Source organism: Manis javanica, chromosome 10 (genome assembly GCF_040802235.1).
Source record: "Manis javanica isolate MJ-LG chromosome 10, MJ_LKY, whole genome shotgun sequence".
Classification (NCBI taxonomy): Eukaryota; Metazoa; Chordata; class Mammalia; order Pholidota; family Manidae; genus Manis; species Manis javanica.
In genome coordinates, this window is record NC_133165.1 from 88,187,727 (window position 1) to 88,211,515 (window position 23,789).

The 23,789-nt window shown below is 45.3% G+C and overlaps 1 protein-coding gene across 1 annotated transcript in view; it reads left to right on the forward strand.

The window, feature by feature from the left end:
- FAM186B (family with sequence similarity 186 member B) overlaps nucleotides 1-13,414 on the forward strand; it is a 22,603-nt gene extending 9,189 nt beyond the window's left edge. Inside the window, 13 exon segments of the mRNA XM_073213563.1 lie at nucleotides 978-1,200; nucleotides 4,260-4,445; nucleotides 5,749-6,101; nucleotides 6,103-6,289; nucleotides 6,292-6,780; nucleotides 6,783-6,893; nucleotides 6,896-7,278; nucleotides 7,280-7,437; nucleotides 7,977-8,169; nucleotides 9,624-9,699; nucleotides 9,702-9,780; nucleotides 10,431-10,616; nucleotides 13,226-13,414. Coding sequence (XP_073069664.1) covers nucleotides 978-1,200; nucleotides 4,260-4,445; nucleotides 5,749-6,101; nucleotides 6,103-6,289; nucleotides 6,292-6,780; nucleotides 6,783-6,893; nucleotides 6,896-7,278; nucleotides 7,280-7,437; nucleotides 7,977-8,169; nucleotides 9,624-9,699; nucleotides 9,702-9,780; nucleotides 10,431-10,616; nucleotides 13,226-13,379 — 2,778 coding nt within the window. The 3' untranslated portion in view covers nucleotides 13,380-13,414.
- The last annotated feature ends 10,375 nt before the right edge of the window (nucleotides 13,415-23,789 follow it).

A 23,789-nucleotide genomic window follows, 5' to 3' on the forward strand; every position in this document is an offset into this window, starting at 1 on the left:
TCATATTTGACCTGATTGTTTATAGGTCATAATGCATGATCAAAACCGAAAGTTTCTGTGATGAATGCCCTTGTACTGTTCGCCATGTAAGAATTTATTCACTATGTAAGAATTCGTTCACCATGTAAGAACTTGTTTGTTATGCTTCAGAAGATTGGAGACTGACGAGAATTAGGCTTGAGATGGATTAATGATTGTACATTGAGCATTGACCCCCCTATACTGAATTTTATTGTTGTTAACAACCATTTGATCAATAAATATGAGAGATGCCCTCTCAAAAAAAAAAAAAAATGTCTATGTGCTAGACTTGGCCTGTGCAGGGTGAGCTGGGATCCACCCCCCTGAGGTAGGGCTGGGCCCAGGAAGGGAACAGGTCACAGGGAAGACCCAGGATGGCCCTGAGACACACAGTGCTGGGTCCTAGCAAGGCAGGATGAGGGCCCAGAGTTCACAACTCGGGGCCTGTTTTTGGCAACCAGTCAGAATCCCCCAAGCTGAGTCCTAGCTGCTTATAGGGAAATGGCCAGAGGCGGTTATAGCCTTTCACATGAGCCTCTAGTACTTTTTTTTATGGGAGCCCCTAAATCCTGAGGGTCTCTTAGGGCCTCATTTTTTCAGTCTTTTGCCTCTGGATCCTTATGAGGAGAGATATCCAGAAGTCCCCAGAAAATTCTGTAATTCTGAAGAAATAATTGCTGTGGATTTTTATCATTCTCTCTCTTCCTGACCTGATTTTAATAATCAAAATGACAGTAATAAGTGCTAATGCTTACTTTATGTGCTTTATAAAGTTAATTCATTTAGTCCTTACAAAAACTCTGTGACGTAGGTACTAAAATGATCCTCACTTTGCAAATAAGAAAACTGAGGCCCCAGGAGGTTAACTGACTTGTCTAAGATCATACTACTAGGACCTGGCATCAGGCTCCAGAGATCATACCGCTAGACACTACAATCTGCTGTTTCCCACATAGGATATTTCTTCCCAGCTCTCAGACATCTTGGACAATGTCAACTGTGTCATCAACCGCTTCCAGGAAGAATTAGGATATGACTTAAAAGAAAAGACAAAATCTCATCAGATGGAGAAAAGAGGCAAGAAAAGATTTGTCTTGCTGGCGAAAATTGCCTCCTCCAAAGATGCTAAGACGAAAGAGAAGCACTTGTATAAGATTCTCCACTGGCTGGCTGACTGGGGTGAGTCTGCAGGCTGGGTGCAGTCCTGGGTCCGGGGGACGCCTTCCCCACCGAGGTGCTGGTTCCAGCTCACATAATCTCCTCCTTTCCTCTCCCTAGGGCAGCATTTGCTGGGAGCAGAATGCCGTGGCAGGTGCAGAGGAAGCAGTGCCTCTCCAGTGAAACATTCTCATTCATGCCAGCACCTCTCCTCCACTCCCCAGAGGGGCAAATGTAATTATAAAAAAAATGGAATAGATTGTGACATTAGCTGCATATGTGATGCAGCCTAAGTCACAGGTCCATTACAACATCTCATTTTTTTAGCAAGATAGCAGCTAAATTCAAACCCATACCAGCTGTTTCATTTATTCTTTATTCTTCCGGTTTTATTAAGATACAATTGACAAGAAGTATGTAAATTTAAAGTGAACAATGATGATTTGATATATGTATTTATCATGAAATGATTATCACAGTAAGGTTAATCAACATATCCATCACCTCACATAGTTATCCTTTCTTTTCATAGTGAGAACATTTAAGGTCTAGTGTCAGCAAATTTCAAGGACATAATACAGTATTGTTAACTATAGTCACCATGCTGTACACTAGATCCCCAGAACTTACTTATCTTCTAATTGAAAGTTTATACCCTTTGACCAGCATATTCCTGTTTCCCCCACTTCTCAGCCCCTGGTAACCACTAATCCATTCTCTGTTTCTATGAATTCACCTTTTTTAGATTCCACATACAATGTTTGTCTTCCTCTGACTTATTCACTTAGGCTAATACCCTTAAGGTTCCATCTGTGTTGTCACAGATAGCAAGATTTCCTTCTTTGTTATGACTAAATAATATTTCATTGTATGTACTTCATTTTCCTTATTCATTCATCCATTGACAAACACTTAGGTTGTTTCCCTGCCTTGGCTCTTGTGAATAATGCTTCAATGAATCTGGGCATGTAGATTCCATTTCCTTAGGATATATACTCAGAAGTCGGATTGCTACATCATATGGTAATTCTATTTTTTAATTTTTTGAGGAACCTCCATACTGCTTTCCAAAATGGTTATGCCAATTGGCAGTCCCACAAACAGTGCACAAGTGTCCCCTTTTCTCTAGGTCTGAACCAACACATTTTATCTTGTCTTTTTCATAATAGCTATCCCAACAGGTATAAGGTGATATGTGCTTTTGATTTGTATTTCCCTGATGATTAGTGATGTTGAACACTTTTTCATGCATCTTTTGGCCATTTTTAGGCCTTTTTTTTTTAATGTCTATTCAGATCCTCTGCCCATGTTTTAATTGGATTGTTTGGGTTTTTTGATATTGAGTTGTATGAGTTCTTTTTATTTTTTGGGTACTAGCCATTTATTAGATATATGATTTGTAAATATTTTCTCCCATTCAGCAGGTTGCCTTTTTGTTGATGGTTTCCTTTGCTGTGTGGAAGCTTTTTAGTTTAATGTAGCCCCACTTCTTTATTTTTGCTTTTGGTGCCATATCCAAAGAATCATTGCCAAGACCAAGGTCAAGGTATTTTTCCCTATGTTTTCCTCTAGGAGTTTTATGGTTTCACGTCTTACGTTTAAGTCTTTAATCCATTTTGAGTAAATTTTTGTGAGTGGTATAAGATAGGAGTCCAATTTCATTCTTTTGCATGTGAATGTCAAGGTTTACTAACATCACTCATTGGGAGACTGTCCTTTACCCACTGTGAAACACTAGTGACCACATGACTGCATATGCCTGGGTTTATTTCTGGGCTCTTTATTCTGTTCCCATTGTCTGTGTACCTGCTTTTATGCCAGTACCATTACTGTTCTGATAACTGTAGGTTTGTAATATAGCTTAAAATCAGGCCACATGATGCCTCCAGCTTTGTTTTTCTTTCTCAAGATTGCTTTTGCTATTTGGGGTCTTTTGTTGTTCTATGTGAATTTTTAGTATTGTTTTTCCTATCTCTGTGAAAAATGCCATTGAGATTTTGATAGGGATTGCATTTAATCTGTAGATGGCTTTGGGTAGTATGGACATTTTAATAATATTAATTCTTCTGATTCATGAACATGGAGTATCTTTCCATTTACATGTGTCTTCTTCAATTTCTTTCATCAGTGTTTTACAGTTTTCAGTGTATAGATCCCTCACCTCTTTGGTTAAATTTATTCCTAAGTATTTTGTTATTCTTGATACTATTGTAAACGGGATTGTTTTATTTCTTTTCAGATAGTTCACTGTTAGTATATAGAAATGCAAATGATTTTTGTATGTTAATTTTATATCCTGCAACTTTACTGAACTTGTTTATTTGCTCTAACAGGGATTTTTTTGGTGGGGCACATTAGAGGATTCCAAGGGTGATATTCAAAGTACTGAATGACCTTTACTGCATGGGCACTGGGCCAAACAGCACTGATGCCAGTTGTAAGCAACTGAAATAGCCATTTGGGTGTGGACCAGCTGTACACAACCTTGGAGCCAGGGTTAACCAGGTTAAGATCAAAGTTATCCCATCAGGAGACCTCAGTCTACTTTGAGGTATGGTGGCTGCTTCAGTGTTGGAGAAGGTGGTATAGGAATGTGTCCTACCCTCCCACACACTCTGCCCTGCCCCCATGGAGCTCTCAGTTCAGTGGTCCTTCGCCTGCCCCCAAGAACTAAGCAGGTCTGTTAACCCCAGTTAATTCATTTAGTTGTCCAGATGTTGGACTAGGCAATGGGGACAGAGCAATAACAAGGCAGACACATCCCTGACCTTCTAGCACAAAAATACTGTTTATTAATACCTACTGCATATTTTCTACATGGCAGGCCTCATGTTAATCATTTCCCATGTATTATCTCATGGGATCCTCACCCAGCCCTTTTATAGGCAAGGATGCTGAGGCTCAGTGTAAGTGACTTGCACTCAGAATAAGTGACTTGCCCAATCACAATATCACACAGCTGGTAAGAGGGAAACCAATCTGACCTCAAAGCCTGCTGGTTTAACCCTGTGCTACAGGACTGGTTGGAGTTCCCTAGAGGACAGAGTGTTCTCAGCCTTTTCCTCTCACTCCCTCTCCAGATGACAGTCTGACGTATGAGATCAGGAATAGAAAGAATAAGGAGGAAGAGGAAGCCCTGGATGAATGGATCAACATGATGGAGAAGGTCTTACCTCTCTCTCTCATCACCACCAAAGGAGGCACTGAGTCTCTCATTTCCATTTGCTCTGCTCTCATTGAAGGACAAAAAAAAAAAAAGACACAAAGTAGGTTCGTTTCTTTTTAGGGATTAGTTGTTGAGCACTTACTAGGTACCTGGTACCATGCATGACAATAAAAATTTGTGCATAATCCAGTTAAGCCCTCTAAAGTAGATGTTACAATTATCCTCATTTTTCAGAAACAGAGGCACTCAAAGTTAGGGAACTTACCAAAGCAAGTGGTAAGGGTGGGATTCAATCCCAAGTTATATGATTCCGGAATCCAAGCTCTGACCCACTAGGCCAGATAGACCCCTGACAATATTGGCTACATGCTAGCTTGACTTCAGTGTCATTTAATTTCCATGTTTCCTTTAGCCCTTCATCCAAAGTTAGCCAGTGTTTTTCTGCCAGAGATGTTCATTGAATGGGCAAATGAATAGATGCTCCAAGGTGATTGCTCCAGCAGCCCTATACATGGTAGATCCAAAGGGGAATCAACTATGACATGGCCCAGCCCTGAGAAGCTGAGGTCTGTGGATGGGTTTGAACACAGTGCACAATCTGTGTTTATGTGCATTTTCCTGGGGGGAAGGTCTCAGCTTTCATCTGAGTGTCAAAGGAGTTTGTGACACACAAAATGGAAAAAAAAAGTGAACTGTTGCAGGGCCATGTGATAAATTCTCTGCAAACACAGTCCAGGGGTAACAGGAAATAAAGCTTCCCAGGTAGGCTTCCAGAGTTTGGATAGTTGGCAATAGGGAGCCACACACAGATACCGAGGCTGGGAAGGAGCATGATTAGAAAATAACTACACTACGATAATGGAGTTCTTATTACTAGATATGATATTTGCACTTATAAAAATAAGCCCTGTGGAATGCTAGGCTTGGCCTCTGTGGCTGGAATGTGTAAGCCTGAGAGGAGCTGCAGCATTAATGAAGACATTGGCCTGGTTTCAGCTTTTACCATTGTACATGAGACTGGTCACAAGTGAGTGAGTTTAAGAAAATCAAAATAAATTTTAGAACTCAAAAAAAAAAGAAAGAAGAAAATTAGGGAAATACGGAGGATCAGGAGCATGCTGAATTGAGTTGAAAATGAATAATTCCAGTCCCCTCAGGGCCCTGCAGGTGCTATAGAGCTGGCAGGCCCTGATGGGTAAGCTCTGGTCAAGCTCTGAGCCTGGTAGAAATCTCTCCTGACAACATCTCTCCTGGTATCACATATAGTCCCAGCTCCTTATTCTTGCCAAAGCTCTAAGAGGGTTGAAGGAGAACTTGGTCACACAGGGTCTGGAGAATCAGTACAATCCTTGGGACCCAGGGGACTTTGTTTCCTTTGCTTTTCTTCTCTCCACCTCTCCTAGTGTCCACACGCACCTTCTGGCAGGGCTGGCAGGGCTGGCAGGAACAAAGCCTGCAAAAATTGACATCCTACCCCCAGCCACTGAGCCCAGAGTTCATGCTCCAGGACAAGCAGACTACCTGCACTAGTGTCTCCGAGGTGAAGTCCATGCCCCAGGAGCTCCTAGACTCCACCACATTCAGCCAGGAGGAAGTCAGGGCCATCAGGTACATGTCCACTGTGGTCAAGAACCTCAATAAGGTCTTGATCATCCAACATAAGGAGAACAGGAGCCTGGAGACCAAATACACATACCTGAAAATGGAGATGCCCAAAGAATTCAGCAGCCAGAGGCTGTACTTCCAAAAGTCCCTTCCAGGTCCTTGAGAATAAGAAGGATGCCCTACTAAAGCAGGTAGAAGTTCTAGGGGAAAAGTACCATGACCTTCTCCTGATAAAGCATGCCTTAGAATTCCAGCTGAAGAAGGCTCAGTCTGCTAGAGGTCAAGCAGAAGACCTAGCCAAGATCATCATTAACTCCCTGGGCCCCCCTGAGAAAGAGAACCCCCTAAGAAAGAAACAGTCATTCCTGTTGGGGAAGAAACCCAACAGGAACCCAAGGAGGTGGAGCAGTTGTTTTCACCACCCTCCCCAAGTCCCATGGCCACTTGGAACAGTGGTGCTGGGCCTTCAACCCTTCAGCCACTTCCCACCGTGACCACACACTCCAGGACCACAGATGTGTACAGCAGCAAGGACACTGAGTGTCTCCAGCCTGTGTTGCTATCCTCAGTGAATCACAAGTTCCCTAAGAGATAGGAAAGGCCAGTTGAAGGAAGCCCAGGCCAAAAAGTCGAAGACCAGAAGGACTTCTTCCAGGAAGCAGTTCAGGAGGAGGAAGGACTCCAAATTAAGTCCCAGTTTAGGAAGCAGCTGTCTCCAGAGAGCTGCAAGAAGGTGGCTCTGGAGAGCCAGGGGGAGCACTGGGGAGAGGAACTGAGCTGGGAGAGGCAGAGGCAGCAGTGGTTGGAGGAAGAGGAGATGTGGCTGCAGCGGCGAAGAGGTGGGTCCTGTTGGAGCAGGAACACGAGGAGAAGGTGCGGCAGCGGAAGACGGAGGAGGTGGCGAGGGAGCAGCAGCAGAGATTGGGCCAGCCGGAAAAGACGCGGGGAGAGCACAGAGGGAGTCAGAGTGGCCAAAGGAGGGCCCAGAGAGGATGGTCTTCCTGACCGCCAGTCGGTGGAAGGACTTGCAGAAGGCATCAGTGGCACCTCCCCCAAGCTGGGTCCAGTCTGCTCACCAAGGCAGGAGACCAAACTTGTCCTGGTCCCCTAGTACCCAGCAGCTTGCCCCCAGAAATCAGAGGATTATGAGTTCAGCCAAGTTTACCCAGAAGCCCTGCACCTGCCAGGTTCCCATGAAGTTCAAGAAGTCAGCCTCCTTTCCTGTCACAGGGACATCCCTCCGAAAGGTGACCCAGTCCCCTTTGCATATATCCCTGGTAACTGTTCTGGGGAAGGTCTACCACATGGATGTGGAGGCTCTGAGGAAGAAATCTGCAGTTCCTGAGTGAGGAGGCTGGGCTGGGGCTGCCCCAGTACCTGTGCAGCAATGCTCTGGATCTCATCACCTCCATGATGGCCCTTAACACACTCAGACTGCCGTGCCTGTGCTATAAGTACATCCTCTACAGACGCTTCTGGAACCTCCAGTAGGTCCTCCCTGGCACCCACCTGGCACCTACCCACACCCATTGCAGTGTGTGGGCAGATCCAAAACCCAACAGGAAGGAGGAGCACGCAGCAAGGGGGAACAGGGAGAATCAGCCCAGGCCTGGACGAGGTCCCCCTAAGGGAGGGAACCAGCAAAGGCTGCCTGACCTTGGGGCCTTGGGCAACCCTGAAGGTGTGCGAGGTGGGGCATTACACATTGCCCTCCCTTGGTGGGTTTTTCCTTTAAGCCTCCTTACTTATTTCTTCCTCTCTTCCTGCTGCCCTGTTCATAACCTGCATTTGCTGGGTTCCCACAAAGCCCGATGTGCTCCCCCATTTGCCTTACTTTCTCTTGTTCCCAGCCCAGCCCTGAGGCTCCTCACCTGACACCACTTCTCACTTCTCCACTGTTTTCCCCAGCTCTCACCTACCTTCCTGCCTCTTCTTGCTCCCAGGAATTACAGAGTCATCTCTGGTTAAAGACTTATTGGGAGGAGGAGACCCCTTCACCCACTAAATCACTTCCCTCTCTTCCCAGACAAGAAGTGATCAGTCATGTATAAGTCATGCGAGAAACAGGGGCTGCCTACAAGGCCCAGAACCTCTACATCTTCCTGGAAAACATCGACTACCTGCAGAACCTCTGGCTGTAGGCCTGGACAGACAGGCAGAAAGGCCTGAAGGAGAAGCAGTGAGAGCGCCTGAGCAGCATGGTGGCCATGTTCCCCAAGGTGGGCTCCTGGCCAGTGACCCTCTCAGGGGCCAACACTGCCAGTCAGGGATGAGCCGGTGGGGATTGAGATGTGGCAGGGGGCAGGGGAGCAGGTAGGAAATAAGAGAGCAGGTTAAAGCCTCTGAACCAGGAAGAGGAAATGACAGGGAGTAGCCTGAGTTCAAGGAAGGGCAGCTTTTCAATCCCCACAGATGGGGAGAACAAGAGAGAGGGACCCTGAAAGAAAGCAGAAGAAAGATCTTGTGGAATGTAGAGTAGCTGGACCCTCCAGGCCCGACTTGGTGCTCAGGTCCCCTCTTGCCTGTGGGTTCCTCCTGCCCCCATCAGATCTGGTGGTTCTTCAGGCTCAGTCACAGCTGTTCTCTAATCCCTCCTGCTGGGGATTCACTTGGCTTCTCTCTGGAGACAGCCCCCCTGTTTTCTAGATGCAAAGTCTCCCCTGGTTTAATTGAACACCTCCTTCAGTCACTTTCTCACAAAAGTTTCCTGGCAGGTAAAATCACTGAGGCCCTGATTGTCTGAAAATGTCTTTTTAGTATCTGCTCTCACCCTTAAACTGACAGTTGCCTGAATATGGAAGTCGAGGTTAGAATTCATTTTCCTGTGTGATTTTGAAGGCACTGGTGACTGCCTTCTAGGTTTGGTGCTGAGGGAAAAGGTCTTTCTGTGTTCCGATCTGTTGGGTTTGACCTGTTTTTACTGAGGGCTGGCTTCAGCTTTTTCTACTCTTTCTTCTGCTGCCAGGGTCAGAGAAGCAGCAAGTGCTAAGATGGTCCTCAGGTAGCTAGCCGATAGCCTGCTGGGATTGGAGAGTCCCACAGCAGTGATTTAAGCTGCTGGGATCTCCCCTAGGGTTGGCTCAGGAGGTAACCCCCCAGTCCTGAGCAGCAGTAGCCTGAATCTGAGGGAAGAGGTGTGCTGAGGGACTCAGTGTAAGTTCTGACCATGAAGGTATCTCCTAGCTCAGTTTCCTGTTATCTTATATTAGTCCTGATCCTCTCCTGTAGGTGTCGTGACTTGGTAAATTTGTTCTCAGGTTGCAAAGGAAAGGGACCATACGACAACTCTTTGGGTGGGTGGCAGTGAGGGTTCCCCAGCTCCTTGCCCAGCGCCAGGGCAAACACTGGTTGAAGATACCCAGAGCATTCCAGCCACAACCTGGTCCGTGTTATGGCCCCGGCAAGAGCTCTCATGAGTTCCAGCTGCTCTAGATTCCTTTAGTTTTTTCCCTTGCTGTTTTGCCCATTGTCCAGATTCTTCACAACGAAAGAGAAAAAAGGAACTAACCAAGCAAATAATAATTCAAGGACTTTCTAGGAACTTGATCCCCTGGGGCCTTACGGTCTTTAGTGGAGGGATTCTTGGGTCTTATTCTTACCCTCTCTGCAGCTCTGAGTCAGGCAGTGCCCCCTCCTGCCCATCTCCCTGATGCCTCTCGGCTGATTCCTCTAGCTCCAGCTGGAGTGGAACATTCACCTGCACACCCCTGTGCTCATATCCCCAAAGTCAAGGAAAAGCAAGCCGCCCCCACCCTTACTCCAGCGCACCCAATCTAGACGCATGTCCTGTCCAAGTACCAGGAATGCATTATGCCCCTGGGGATGGCCTGGTAGGTGCAGCAGAGCTGGGGAGGCAGGGAGCAGGGGTGGCTGGACTTGGAAGGCTGGCAGCTCAGGGAAGGCACAGACAGGCAAGCTCACCCCTTGAGCTATAAGGCCTGCCCTGCCTAGCCCTGGCCGTTGGCCCAGACTGGGCGGGGGTGTGGGCAGCCTGACCAAGTATATTTCAAGCTATGCAACTGAACCACTGAGGACCCACAGCTGAGAACTTACAAACTATTTCTACCCTGAGCATTGGTCCAGAATCTGCCATCGGACTGTCCATATAAACAAAGCCTGATCCTGCCATGTGAGCCCCAGGCTCAAAACGGGATGCTGTGAGCCTTTGGGCGGTAAGAAGACCCACATGCACACACCCCCTAGTATGGCCGGTCAGGGCTGCAACCCCAGGGCAAGTACCTGGAAGAACAGGGGCTATCCTAGTGCCTCTCCAGCAGCTAGTCACCCCGAGGAACCCCAGGGAGCTGAGCTAAATGTTAAGGGGAAGAGAGTGGACAAGGAGGGTGGCTACAAGTATTTGAGAAGGGAAGAAAAACAGGCCCAGTGTCTTGGGCCTCATGGCCCTGGAGAGCTTGTTGCTTCTCAGTCTCTGTATGTCTAACTCTTTGTCTCTTTTAACACTTGCAACCCTCACACCCAGCCAACAGGGGAATCAGATGGACGCCGTCTGGAAGGCAGATGTGGCCTCCTCCAGTCACCCAATAGAAGAGAAGACCCCCACCAGCCTGCTCTGGGACCATCTAGGGGGATGCCCGGATATTCCCCGGCAGTTCACATTGGATGTGCATTCCTTCTACCACAAAAGCTTGATGTCCCTCAAGGCCCGGTAAGGCACAAGCCTGGATGGTTAATCTGGATTCAGGGAGACCTGCCCACCAAGGGCAGGGGCCAGAGTTCACACTGTCTCTATCCAACCGCCAAAGTAATCTCTCTCCAAACATTAATAACGACCTCATTTATTGTACCATCAGAGAGATGCCTTCCTGCCTCATCAGCCATCAGCTTGGGCCGTCATTCTAGCTCTCTTAAAGGACTTAGTGTCTTAGAAGATCACACTACAGAAGTCTGTCCTTCCCACTGATTTCCTGACCTGCAAATGAATTGCCCAAAAGGCTTATCTTGCCCTAGGCATGGAGGTTGTTCTCAAGGAAAGATGAGGGAGACCAAGAACTACACAATACGCCTGAGACTCAGGCCTCGGGCCTGTCTTTTTGTCATTCTTACTTCCTGTCTTTTAAGAACTGTTCCTGTGAAGGCAGCTGTGGGAGTGAGGTAGGAGTCAGTGGGCCAACAAGAGGCTTTACTGATTAGGAAGGCTCAACTCTCCTTTCCCTCTCTTGGCTTGAAAATGTCACTTGAATCCCAGCTGCCTTTTGTGGCCCTGATCCTGCTCCAATCAGAGATCTGTGGAGAGAGAACAGGGAGAGGGCGCTGATGCCTGCCAGTCTAGACCTAAGCAGAACCAAGGCTGTGAGACGCTGGTGCTGCCCCCGTTCTCCAGACAGGGACCCGGGTAAGACAGGGTGGCATGGCAGCATCCTGGAAGGCTGGGCCTTGGCTGTGCTTCTGCTCTGAAGTGGGCCTGGGAGTCTCAGCTGGACAGCAGCCCACTCAGTACACAGATACCTGTTTTCAATTCCTGGAGAATTTCCCAAGGGCTTTGTGTATTTGTGTGTGTGTGTGTGTGTGTGTGATGGTGGTGGTGGTGGTGGTGGTAGTTGATTGGGATATAGCAAACAAAATCAATTGAAAATAACCAAAAGAACACTGTGGCAGAACCCAGTAACCCAAGAGTCACTGGGGCTCTCTGCACCGAGATTTGGCTGAACTTCTCCACACCTCCCACCACTGCCCCACAGTGGTGCTTCTCCTTTCTGAGCCCCTCTTCTCCCTCTGCATCTCTACCAGTGTCTGGGCTCTGCTCAGCATCTGTCTGAATCTGAGGCCCCAACTCCCTTGTTCTTCCCACACACATAAATATCAAGGGTACACACTCTACCTGACCTCAAGCATTTCATGATGTTAGTAACTGAAAAAGTAGAGGGATGATGGGGAAAGGGATTCCCAGTGAGCAGCATCAAACAGCAGCCTCCTTTCTTCCCCTCTCCCTTTGGTATAACATGCAAAATTCAAAACCTTCCTTCCTCATGCAGAGTTATTCTACCTACACCCAAGCCTCTACTGCCATCTCAGCTTCAGGCTTAAACACATAGCAAAATACTGTTCCCAGCAAAGACAGCTTCCCCTTTCCAGGGGAATGTAGGTGCATACAATTTATTCCTCTTTCTCAAACTCTGTACAAGTTTATTCAGTTTATCGCACCACCAGGCATAGAGGCAAAGCCCTACTTCTCTCTCCTTTATCTGCATCCTCGACATTTCTGTGTGTAAGCTCCCTGTGTTGTCTTGGGGTCCTGTTACTGTGGCCTGCTCCCCTCTCTGCTGTGGCCCAGGCTACTGCCACCTGAGGAGTGGGCTGTGCCACTTTCTCTGTGGAGTGCTCCATGCAAGTGCCCCTCTGGAGATACACCCTGTATCCAGTCGCAAAAGTGCATCTTCTTTTTGGTTGCCTGCCCCTGGCCCACCCTGACTCCTCAGGTCCACCTGCTGTGTGGCTCCAGGTCACTCGCCTCTTTGTGATCCTGCCCACCTCACCAGCTTTCCCAGCTGTGCTGTCCAGTTCACAGCACTGCTGAGCTTCCTAAGTAGGACTGACCTTACACCGCCTGCCCCATGTGGTGTCGACAGCCTCTCATCTGCAGGCATGCTGGAGTGTCCTCCCAGCATGTAGGGAAGGGCTGTTCATCTCCCCCCTGTGGTTTGGAACACCAGGAAGACCATGTCCCTGAAAAATCACCTTCTCCAACGTCTCTTTCTACTTCATCTTACAAGTGTCTGCCCTAGGCTGGCTGTCTGACAGGTAAGATAGCTGTGTGCCTGCACACACCAGATGCTGTCTACAGCTGGAGAAGAATCTTTACCCCCTCCCTGGCCTGCCCTTCCTGCTCAGGGCTACTCCCCCACAGCAGACGCACACAGTGGTTCATGTGCGTGTGCTGAGATGTGGCAAGTATAGGCTCCACAGACGTCCCGTTTGCTGCAGACAGAGGAGAGGGCTTATAACTTGGTTTCTGGAAAGGAGATTAGATGGAGGTGGAAAGGAAGAAACATGGAAGGGTAGGAAGGAGCAGGGAAGAAGGTGGGGAGGGAAGAGGAAGCATCCTGTGACATGAGAGGAGGCAGATTCATGGGAAGAGCAGCAGAGCCCCCGGGATGGAGCAGAAATGTTGTGTTAAGCAGCTCCATGTCTGGGTCAAGTCTGGTCCCAGCCCCAGACTACTTCCCAAGCGATGAACAGGGAAGCCCTTGGGTGGGCTGGGTGGGCACTCACATCCTGCGGCCTCATCTCAGCTGCGCCCTGACCCATAACTACAAACTCTTTCACTGCCTCAGCAACCCAGAAAAGGGAATGCCAAGAACCTCCAGATCAATCAGCTGAACTTATTCGTAAAAAGTCAAGTGAGTCCTTCCCTGGAGCCCTAAAAAGCCAGAAGGTTCAAGAAAATTGCAGTCCCCAGTCCATTGCTTAGCCAGTGATCCTCAAACATTACAATGCCTCAAAGTCACATAGGAATTTGTTCCAACTGCAGGTTCCCAGCTGGTGTTTTTAAACAAACACTCTGGGTATTGCTAAGTACTCTTAGGACTTTGAGAAACACTACTTTCCTCCAGTCCCCACACTGTACATTTTTAATAAAGGTGTGTTTATTTTTTAAGTTTTCTGTCTCATTGCTCCCCAACTCATTTTTGGAGCCAGATCCATGACCACCTAGCCACTACCTGGATAATAATCAGGATTCTCCAGTGTTGTCTGCCCTTTGGGAGCCAACAAGCCAAGACAGCCATGATTAGTGCCTGGCACAGAGTAGTGGTCAGTCACTCTTTATAGCTAACCAGGAACATGGGTAAATAAGTAACTGATATGTTGAGATCAGCACAAAAGCTCAGAGGATGAGAACAAAAGGAGATACCGAGTACAAATCAGAGCCAAATCTCTGGCTCAGAGGCAAAGGCGTCTCTGAGGAGTGAGGACTGAAGTGGAAGAATTGGAAACAGTTTCCAAATTGAGATGGTGTCGGCCAAGGAGGCCATCCTGGCAATTGTCAATTCAGTTGACACTACTCTTAGAGTTCATTCAGGTAGCGGGCACCACGGCACCCTCACTCCCCCTCGCACACAGCCATCTGCCTTGTCTCCCACTCAACCTCCACTCTCCCCCTCCTCCACTCACCCAACCAGACTTGGCCCAGGAACCAGGAAATGACCCTGTCCTCAGAGAACCTGCAGCCCAGTGATTCTGTTTCTCAGGAATGGTGCCTATCCTTACGTGCACCTGAAGACTGGAAGGAAGAGGAGGATATGGGATGGGAACAGCTGGGCATTGGGCAATGTTGGAGTACCAGTTGATTTCTGAGCCATAACTCAACATACTGCAAGGAAGCCTGATAGGGGGAGGAAGGTGAGAGGCATTCCTGATAAAGGTCACACGGGACAGCCGTGGCACTGAAGGCCACAGGTTTCTAGTCTCTCAAGTCCCATGCTTACTCTTTTTGGAGGTCTCACCCCAATCATTTCTGACATAATAAAATGTCCTCACACTAAATGTATTGCTTTAAATAATTGAAGAGGATTTTTATAACTTTGCTTTGGAAATCAACTATGAGTAACTTTTTTGAATGCACAGTTGGCTGTGACTTCTCAGCAATCTTCATGCATAGAGATGTAATCTAACAAATTCTGTAAATGTAATGAGAATATTTTGAATATTAGATTTGACAGTGTAATGAAACTGACAACATTGTGTTTTATAAATATTTCATTACATGATTTTTTACGCTTTGTATTTTGATGCCAGTGACATTTTTAAAGGTTTCATTATGTTTTCATAGGCTCTTGGCACTGTGCTTGAGACACCTAGTGGCTAAACCTGCTCTAGTGTTGGAGGACTTTGACTTCCTGGGTGTCCTCTAGCAAGCTTTCTGGCAGGCAATCAGAGCTTCTGACAGATTCTTCTCCTGTTTTGCCCACAGTTTTATCTCCCTGAAGGCAAAGAAGGCCTGGATGGACCAATCTGTGAAGCCAAGAGAGTTGAAAGCCAGGAGATATACAGATATACATGGTGTTTTTCTAGTGATAAGGTTCTTTGATACTATACATAAAGTCTCTTTTTTTCCAGAGCCAAGTTGGTGGTCAAACAAGATACTGCCTCCACCATCAAAAAACTCAGGGAAACCAGGGCAGGGAGAGGAATACTTCACAGAATATTTCTTCAAGCCAGATTTGGCTGTTGGCCATAGCTCTACTTGCATGGCCCATGGCCTCAGGGACCTCCAAGACGAGGAACCAACATTAATGTGGAAGGGGACATGAGGGAAGGGTCTATCCCTAACTGTGACCTTCAAGGAGACATTGGTGAAGTGGAAGGGACAAAAACCTTTTGAAAATTACCCAGCCAAAGAGCTAGGGAGGGGAAAGCCATACAGTGTCTGGTGCATTCCATGTACTGAGGAGTCCAACTTGGAAGAAGCCAGAAAAAGGATGAACATGACTCCGTGACTGTGGAGGAGCCATCTTCTCAGAAAGAGAATATGAACATGGCTAAGGGGTGGCTATCAATTGGGGACTTTGAAATAGCTAAATTTTATACATTAAGTGATCTAGTCTAGTATAAAGGGTGGAAAACACATGAACAGATGGGGAATTTGAGCAGAGAATAAGAAATTGTAAAAGAAGTGGAAAAATGGAAATGCTGGAAGTAAAAACCTTAAAATCAGAGATGAAGAATTCCTTTGACAAGTTTATGAACAAACTGGACAAAAGCAGAGGGAAAAAAATCTATGACCTTGAAGCTAGGTTAATGGAAATTAACCAAACTGTAATATACAAAGGAGAAGCAAACAAACAATTGAGCAAACACAAAACTAAGCATCAAGATGCGTGGGGCAATGACAAGTGATCAAACACACTTGTAATTGAAGTCCCAGAAGAAGGAAGACAGAATGGGGCAGAAGAAATATTTGAAGAGATAATCACTGAGAATTTCCCAAATTAATGAAAGACAACAAAGCACAGACCCAAGAAGCTCAGAGATCCCCAAATAGGATAAATATCAATGAAAACATACCTGAGCATATCATAGTCAAACTGCTGAAACCAAAGATAAAAGAACAACTTGAAATCAGGTAGAAAGAAGAAATACATCAAAAAGTAAGAAAGCAGTTTTATCAGAAAATGCCAGCCAGATGGTTCCTGAAGCTCTGCTGTATCCTTGTATGCACAAGATAACCCAGTAGTATTCTAGGACATTTACCATTTGGGGACTAAGCTTAGGCAGGTTTCTGTTCCCTGCAAAAACAATGGCTGCAACTGAGCAGCACCACCCCTCAAAGACTACTTATTGGCTGTGACTTGGAAGGACGCAGAGCAGGTAGAGGCTAGATATATTAGTCAACTGGCCACAGTACCCCTCCAGGTAGGCCCTGGGAATCTAACTCTTGCCCCAAATCCTTTCCTCAAAGGTGATCATCCTGGAACAAGCAAAATCAGAATCCAGCTGGCACACCTGTCACAGCTTTGCTGAGGAGATGGTCACTGCCATTGGCAGTAATGTCTGGGCAGGGGTTGGGGGCAGTTACCAATAATTCAGGGTCACCATGGGGTCAAGAAGATTCAGGTTTCCTCTCCCACAACCCCATTCTAAGAGTCCCTGTGTAGGCCTCTTTCCTTATTTCTGGAAGAGAGTTCTTTTCCTGCAGAAGCCACAAGGAGGCAGCAAAGTGCTCGTTTAAGGACCTCGGCCAACCTGCAAAGGGAGAGGGGCCCTTTAGAGTTTGAGAACAGCTTAAAGAAGGGCACAACTGAGGCTGGGTGGGGTTTGCCTGAGAAGGTGCTTGGCTGACTGTGGAGAACAAGTATGGCAAAGGTAGGGAAAAGAGACAAGAGAGTACTGATCCCTCCTTGGGATATCTGGACCCAGCAGACAATTCTCAGTGGCCAGTCTTTCTCTCAGTCTAGGGCCACTTCTTTCTCACTTGACCAGCCACCCCCAGCAGAGTCCCCAGCTCTGCAGTTCAGAGATGGGTCCTTGCAACTGATTCTGCAGGCAACCATTTTTTAGGAACTCCACCAGGAGCCCTTCCTGTAGATGTCCTCAAACAGGTATTACTGCCTTCACTCATTCATTCATTCAACAAATACTACAGAGCACCTAATACAAGGCACTATTCTAGGCATTAGGGATACAGTCCCTTTAAAGTGCTTTCATGGAGTTTATAACCTATTGGGGGAAAACAGACAGTAAACAAAAAGTGAAATATAGAGTATGCCAGATGTAAAAAATGACATGGGGAAACATAACTTTCAAAAGAGGGGTAAGGCACGAGGATGTAGGGGTTACAACTTTAAATAGGTCATGTCAGGCCTCACACTGATGTGACATCTGAGTAGAGACTTGGAAGGGAGGAAATGAGCCATGGAAAGGGCGTGGCAGGCAGAGGGAACAGCCTGAGGTGGGAGCATGCCTGGCATCTTCAAGGAACAGCAAAATCTCCAGTGTGGCTGGCAGCAGATGAGTGAGTGAGAGCAGAGGACTGATGCTGGAGGAGTGAGGGTGGCACAGATCACGAAAGGCCTTGGAGGCCACTGTTAGGGCTTTTTTTCCCCACTCTGAATGAACAGGAGCATTTTTACTCTGAATGAAATGGGAACTGTTGCAGAATTTTGAGCAGAGAAGTGACATAATCTAACCTACATTTCAAGAGCATAACTCCAGCTATAGTGATGAGAAGGGACTGAAAGCTGAGAGGGGGAAGCAGGGAGACCAGTTGGGAGCTATTACAACTCTCATCCTATTCAGGAAGAAAGTTTAGTAAATTAGCTCAAATACTACTGCCCTCCCACCATGAAGCCTCCCCTAATCCTCCAGAGACCCCCTTCTCCTGGGGTGCTTCCCACCCTTTGTCTATGCACGTCTTTCAGTACTGGTCAATCTTGCCTTTGTTCTGGGGTTATTGGTGGGCCTGTCCTCAGTCCTACCAGACTTTAAACTCTCAGAGCAGAAACCCAGTTGCCTTCACAGCTACAACGTTCCCTGGCACAGGGCTGTGCACAGAGTAGAAACCAAGTCAGACTTTTCCCTAAGGAATAAGTGATTCCACCCTTCCTTAGATGAGCTGCCTTGCTCTTTCCTCTAAAACTTCTCCCGGGCTTTGTTTCTACCTGGAGAGCCACATCTCTTTGTGTTAAATGCTTAGCCACCGTGACAGCCCGAATTCAGTCAATCAGCCACACTTCACAGTGCTTCTTTCAGTTGTGTTTACATGACACAGCTTGTCACTGGCCTGCAAAGGCAGCCCATTAGGACTGGCGGGAAGCACATACAAAACATTATATGCTAAAGTCATTGGCCTCTCTGGAGGCTCCTGAGAGCAAATTAAACAAGTAATTATTTTTTAAGAGTTTAAACATTTATTAAGCACCTACTGTGGTGCTATGCTCTGCACTAGGTAGTGAGGGAATAAAAGTGAGTAAAACGAACTTCCAAGGAGCTTACTGCAAACACAGGGTACAGACCTTATGCAAAGCACTGGACTGGTAACAAAAATAAGTAGAGCTACGTCCTTGTACTCCCAAGGACTTACTGCCTACCCATCCATCCATCACTCATTGAACAATTACTTAGTGCCCTGTGTTAAGTGCTGGATATGTAATGATGACCTTAATTCACAATCTCTCTTCACACTCCAGCATGGAAACAGAGCAGTAAATAGTGGGGAGCTGGCATATGTACCAAATGCAGTACAGGCAAATGATTTAATACAGGTACAAAGTAAAATGGAGAACAGGAAAAGGAGATGTTCATTGCAAGGAGGGTCTGGAAAGGCCTTCACGGCTAAGCAGGATTTCTTTTTTTTTTTCTTTTGGTATCATTAATCTACAATTACATGAAGAACATTATGTTTACTAGGCTCCCCACTTCACCAAGTCCCCCCCACATACTCCTTCACAGTCACTGTCCATCTGCATAGTAAGATGTTGTAAAATCACTACTTGTCTTCTCTGTGTTGCACGGCCCTCCCCGTGCCCCCCACGCACTATACATGCTAATCGTAATGCCCTCTTTCTTTTTCCCCACCCTTATCCCTCCCTTCCCACCCATCCTCCCCAGTCCCTTTCCCTTTGGTAACTGTTAGTCCATTCTTGGGTTCTGTGATTCTGCTGCTGTTTTGTTCCTTCAGTTTTCCTTTGTTCTTATACTCCACATATGAGTGAAATCATTTGGTACTTGTCTTTCTCCGCCTGGCTTATTTCACTGAGCATAATACCCTTTAGCTCCATCCATGTTGTTGCGAATGGTAGGATCTGTTTTTTTCTTATGGCTGAATAATATTCCATTGTGTATATGTACCACCTCTTCTTTATCCATTCATCTACTGATGGACATTTAGGTTGCTTCCATATCTTGGCTATTGTAAATAGTTAAGCAGGATTTCAGTAGAATGTTTAAGGATGGGTAGAACTACCACCAGTGGCAGGGGTCGGGGGAACTTGGGGGAATCCAAGGGAAGAGAACACTGTAAACACAGACCATGTGTATGGCCCAGAAAGTGGTCAGTGGGGCAATACTTCAATGGGTGGAAGCCAGGTGTGGTAGAAGCTAAGCTGGGCTGAGCCTGGGTTTGGATGTGCTCGAAAGCCAAGCTGGAGACTTTCCTCTTAGGCAGTGGAGAGCCCACTGATGATTGGCGGGGTGGTACAAGATCTGGGCTTTGAGAGGCAGCTGTGGTAATGTGGAGACTTTAGAGAACGGATACAGACCAATTAGAGGAGCAGTAATAAATATTAGAAACAAAATACTGTAAAGAACCATCTTTGATTGGATTTACTCATTCACGCCCTAATTTGTTCAGACATAATATGTGTAAAACATATTGGTTGAAGGTAGGGATGGAACAGACAGGGAGAAAACGAAGAAAAATAAAACCCGTTTATGTTCTCAAGGATATAATAACCAAATGAGAGACAAACACCACTAAAACACTGCCACTCTTTCCTTGACTGCTGTTATGTGATAGTCGGTTTCCCTCAGATGTTTCCCCTGCTCCTTTGACTCCTATAGGAGCTCATTTTCTTCTGCCTGCTACTCTAGGGGTTGCTCCAGTGCCTGAACCCTTTTTATGTCACAGAATATCCCAAGATGACTTCCCCCTCCCCCATGGCTTTGAACAGCAGCTCTATATTGATGATTTCCCAATTTACCCTAAATTCCAATATCTCTCCTGAGTCATGGAGCTGTAGAGCTAACCACCCAACTGAACATCAATAGGTTGCCCTCTGGCATCTCCAACCCAATTCATCCAGACAAAAATCATCTTTCCTCCTTGTCCACGCCAGCTTCTCCACCTGTGTTCCCTATCTCAATGCATAAGATCACTCTGCATCTACTATGAAAGCCAGAAAGCAGGTTATCATCAGTGCCTCTTTTCTTGCACCCAACCTATCACCAAGCCCTATCCAGTCTACATCTTATGTGTCTTCCCCTTAGGGATACCCTAATTTAGGCCACTGCCTGATTCAGTCTCTAGTTTCACTCTTTCAATCTATGCTCCCCAGTAGACCAGAGAGATGTTTCTAAAATCCAGATCTCATACCACAGCTCTGCTTAAAAACTCTTTAAGGGCTCTGCATGAATTTAATCATGGTCTATAAAGATTTTTATGACAGCTCTTCAGCCTGGTTGTATGATATTTCATTGTATGGATGGACCATAATTTATTTAACTAATCTTCTACTGATAGATATTTGAGTTGCATGTAAACTTCTGCTATTATAAACAATACCATAGTTGATGACTTTATATATACTTTATTTTGCATGTATGCAAGTATATTGGGTCAGAAATCTGCATTTGTAATTTTGACAAGTACTCATAATTTATAGTTCTGTCAGTAATTTACAAGTCGGCCTATTTCCTCACAACCATGCTGAAAATATATTGTCAAGTATTTGGATTTTTTGCCTATCTATAGGTTAAAAATGATTTTTAAATGTAGTTTCAATTTTCTTGTGAGTGAGGTTGAGTATGTTTTTCATATGTCTAAGAGCCATTAATCTTTCCTTTTATGTTAACCATCCCATTTGTTTTAATTGGATTTTTGTTCTTTTTCATATTGATTTAAAGAGATTTTGTATATATTAAGCAAATTAGTCCCTTTGTTTATGATATGAGTTGCAAATATTTCCCCCAGTTTGCTATTTGGTTTTGTTTATGGTATTTTTTGTTCTGCAGAAATTATAGATTTTTATGTTGACAGAATTTGTCTTTTTTATGCTTTGGGAAATTTTGTGCTATTCTGAAAAATACTATTTTCTGCTATAATATTATAAATTTATGGTTTTACTCTTTTAGATTTATTTAACACAATTGATTCATATGGATTTTTGTGTAAGGACTAAAGTAGAGATACCACATTCTTTTTTCATGTGGCTGCACAATCATCTCAAAACCACTTATTGTATAATCTATCTTTTCCCTACTGATAGACAATGCCATCTTAATCATATACTACATTTTAAATGTCTTGGGTCTATTTCTGGACTATTTGATTCTCTTGATCAAATTGCCTATGCATGTGCTAGTGTCCCCTGTATTTTACTATTTTAATTATTATAGCTTTTAGGGTTTAATATCTTATAGAGCTATTCCCCTCATCTTTTTCACAATGTTCATGGCTCATGGCTATTCTTGATGCAACACTTTCCATATGAGCTTTATTATATTCAGGTTATGTAGTCTGTTGGTATTCTTATTAGACTGTGTTATTTTATAGATTAATTTATCGAGAACTGGCATCTTTATGACAGTGAGCCTTTCTACCCAAAAATAAAGTATGCCTTTCCATTTATTCAAGCCCCCTTTGTATCCTTCAATAGCATTTTAGTTTTGGGAACCTAGATCTAGCACATTCATTGTTAAGATTACTCTTGGTTAGTTTACTTTGTTGTTGCTATTGTAAATGATACACTTTATTTCCCTATACTTTCTAATTGGCTGTTGTTCACTGGTTTTTTGTATATTACTCTGTATCTACCTTGCTAAAATGCCACTTTTGTATTAGTTTTTTAGTTGATGTTCTTGGGTTTTCCAGGTAAGCTGTCGTATCGTAAATAAATAATGATAATTTTACCTCTTCTTTTCCAGTTTTGTATCTCATTCCTTCCTAATTAAGTAGGCTGGACATATTCTAAAAGGGACTCCCGCATCCACATAGTTTCTCAGGCCAAAAATCTAGGTATTAGCCTTGATTCTTCCCTTTCCTTCATATCCCATATCCAGTCCATCAGCAAGTCCTTATGGTTCTACCTCCAAAATACACATCAAAGTCACTATTTCTGTCTATCTTCACTGCCCCCACAACCCAGTTAAACTACCTGGGTTCACCTCTCACCTGGATTGCTGCCATAGCCTCTTACCTGATCTACTTCCTCTTTTACAATCCTTTCTTGAAGAGCAGCCAGAAGGATCATTTAAAGAATTAACTGGGTCTTTGCTTGCACTCATTTAAGAACTTTCCAATGCATTAATAAAGGCCAAAATCCATACTATGAACTATAAGGGCTAATGTGACCTGCCCCTGATGATTTCCCTCTTCAAATCTCCTTCTGTCTTTTTCTTGATCATCTTGCTGTAGCCACATTGGGCTCCCTCCTGTTCCTCAAACTCACCACTCTTTTCTGCACTGGAGCTATGCTGTCCTCTCTGACTAGGTCATCTCACTCCAGCTCTTTACATGACTGGTATCTAATGAACTGCTAAATCTCACCTTAATTGTTATCTCCTTAGAGACTTCCCTGATAACTCTCATCTAGTATAAATACTATCCTTTATCTAGTATAGTTCATCACACCTTTTATCAGAAAGCTCACAATCTTTCAGGAGAGATAAAATAACTTAGTACTCATTAAGCAAGATCACAGGACAGTAAACGAGGTGTGGACTCTTGAAGCAGAGAAGCATAATACACTGTCAGGGCCAGAAGGATTAGCCTACCATCTGACACTTGAATCTCCTGGCAATGTCGTGGTGGTGTGCTTGACACCTCCATCAAAGGGACCTAACTGCTGGACATCTTGGAATTGGATCTTTCTTACTCGGAGCTGCAGTATGTTTCTCTGGATCTACTACACTTTTGTTCCCCTCCAAGGGAAAAGAAAACAATTAGCAACTGTCTTTTAGAGGACAGTCTTTCTGGTTTCCCAGGGCAGCTCTCACACCCCAAAACTACCAACTTTTCCTGTTGGCTTGTTCTCCTATCCCAAGACTCCCTCCAGGGCACTCTCCTCTGAAGGTGCTTCCATTGGTCCCCTAGCTGCCTCCATCAGTCCAGCTAGGGCTGGGCTGACTGGACCAACTGGGCACTCCTTCTTCTCCAAGGGCCTCTAACTTCTAGGAAAGTGGCACATGACCCACCATCCATTCATTAGACATCAACCTCCCTGACCCTTCTGTACACCACAACTCCAGCTGGAACCAGCTCAAAGTCATTGCCCCAAATTGTACATAGTACAGGGCCTGATGCAACAGTGGTTCTCTAAACCCCCCGTGGAATAAAACAGTATGTAAAATAAAGAAAAGCTGACCACCATACTGTGACCAGCAAAAAGATTTCCAAGGCCTAAGTATTGAAAGTTTCATTAACTCTGGGTGTCTCAAATGGCTACCCTTGAAAACTAAAAACTTTCTAACTCTATAATGTCATTAATTAAAACCACGTTAAAAGCTAAACAAAGTATGTATCAACACATCTGTTCTCCTTTGCTGTTTGGATATCCTCCTGGTTTGCCTTTTCCCTTAATGACCCTTTGGTGCCAAGATGTGTATTAACTCCAATCCTTTTAAGCATTGCAGATTTTATGTAAATAGATGTACCCCCCTTTTGAAA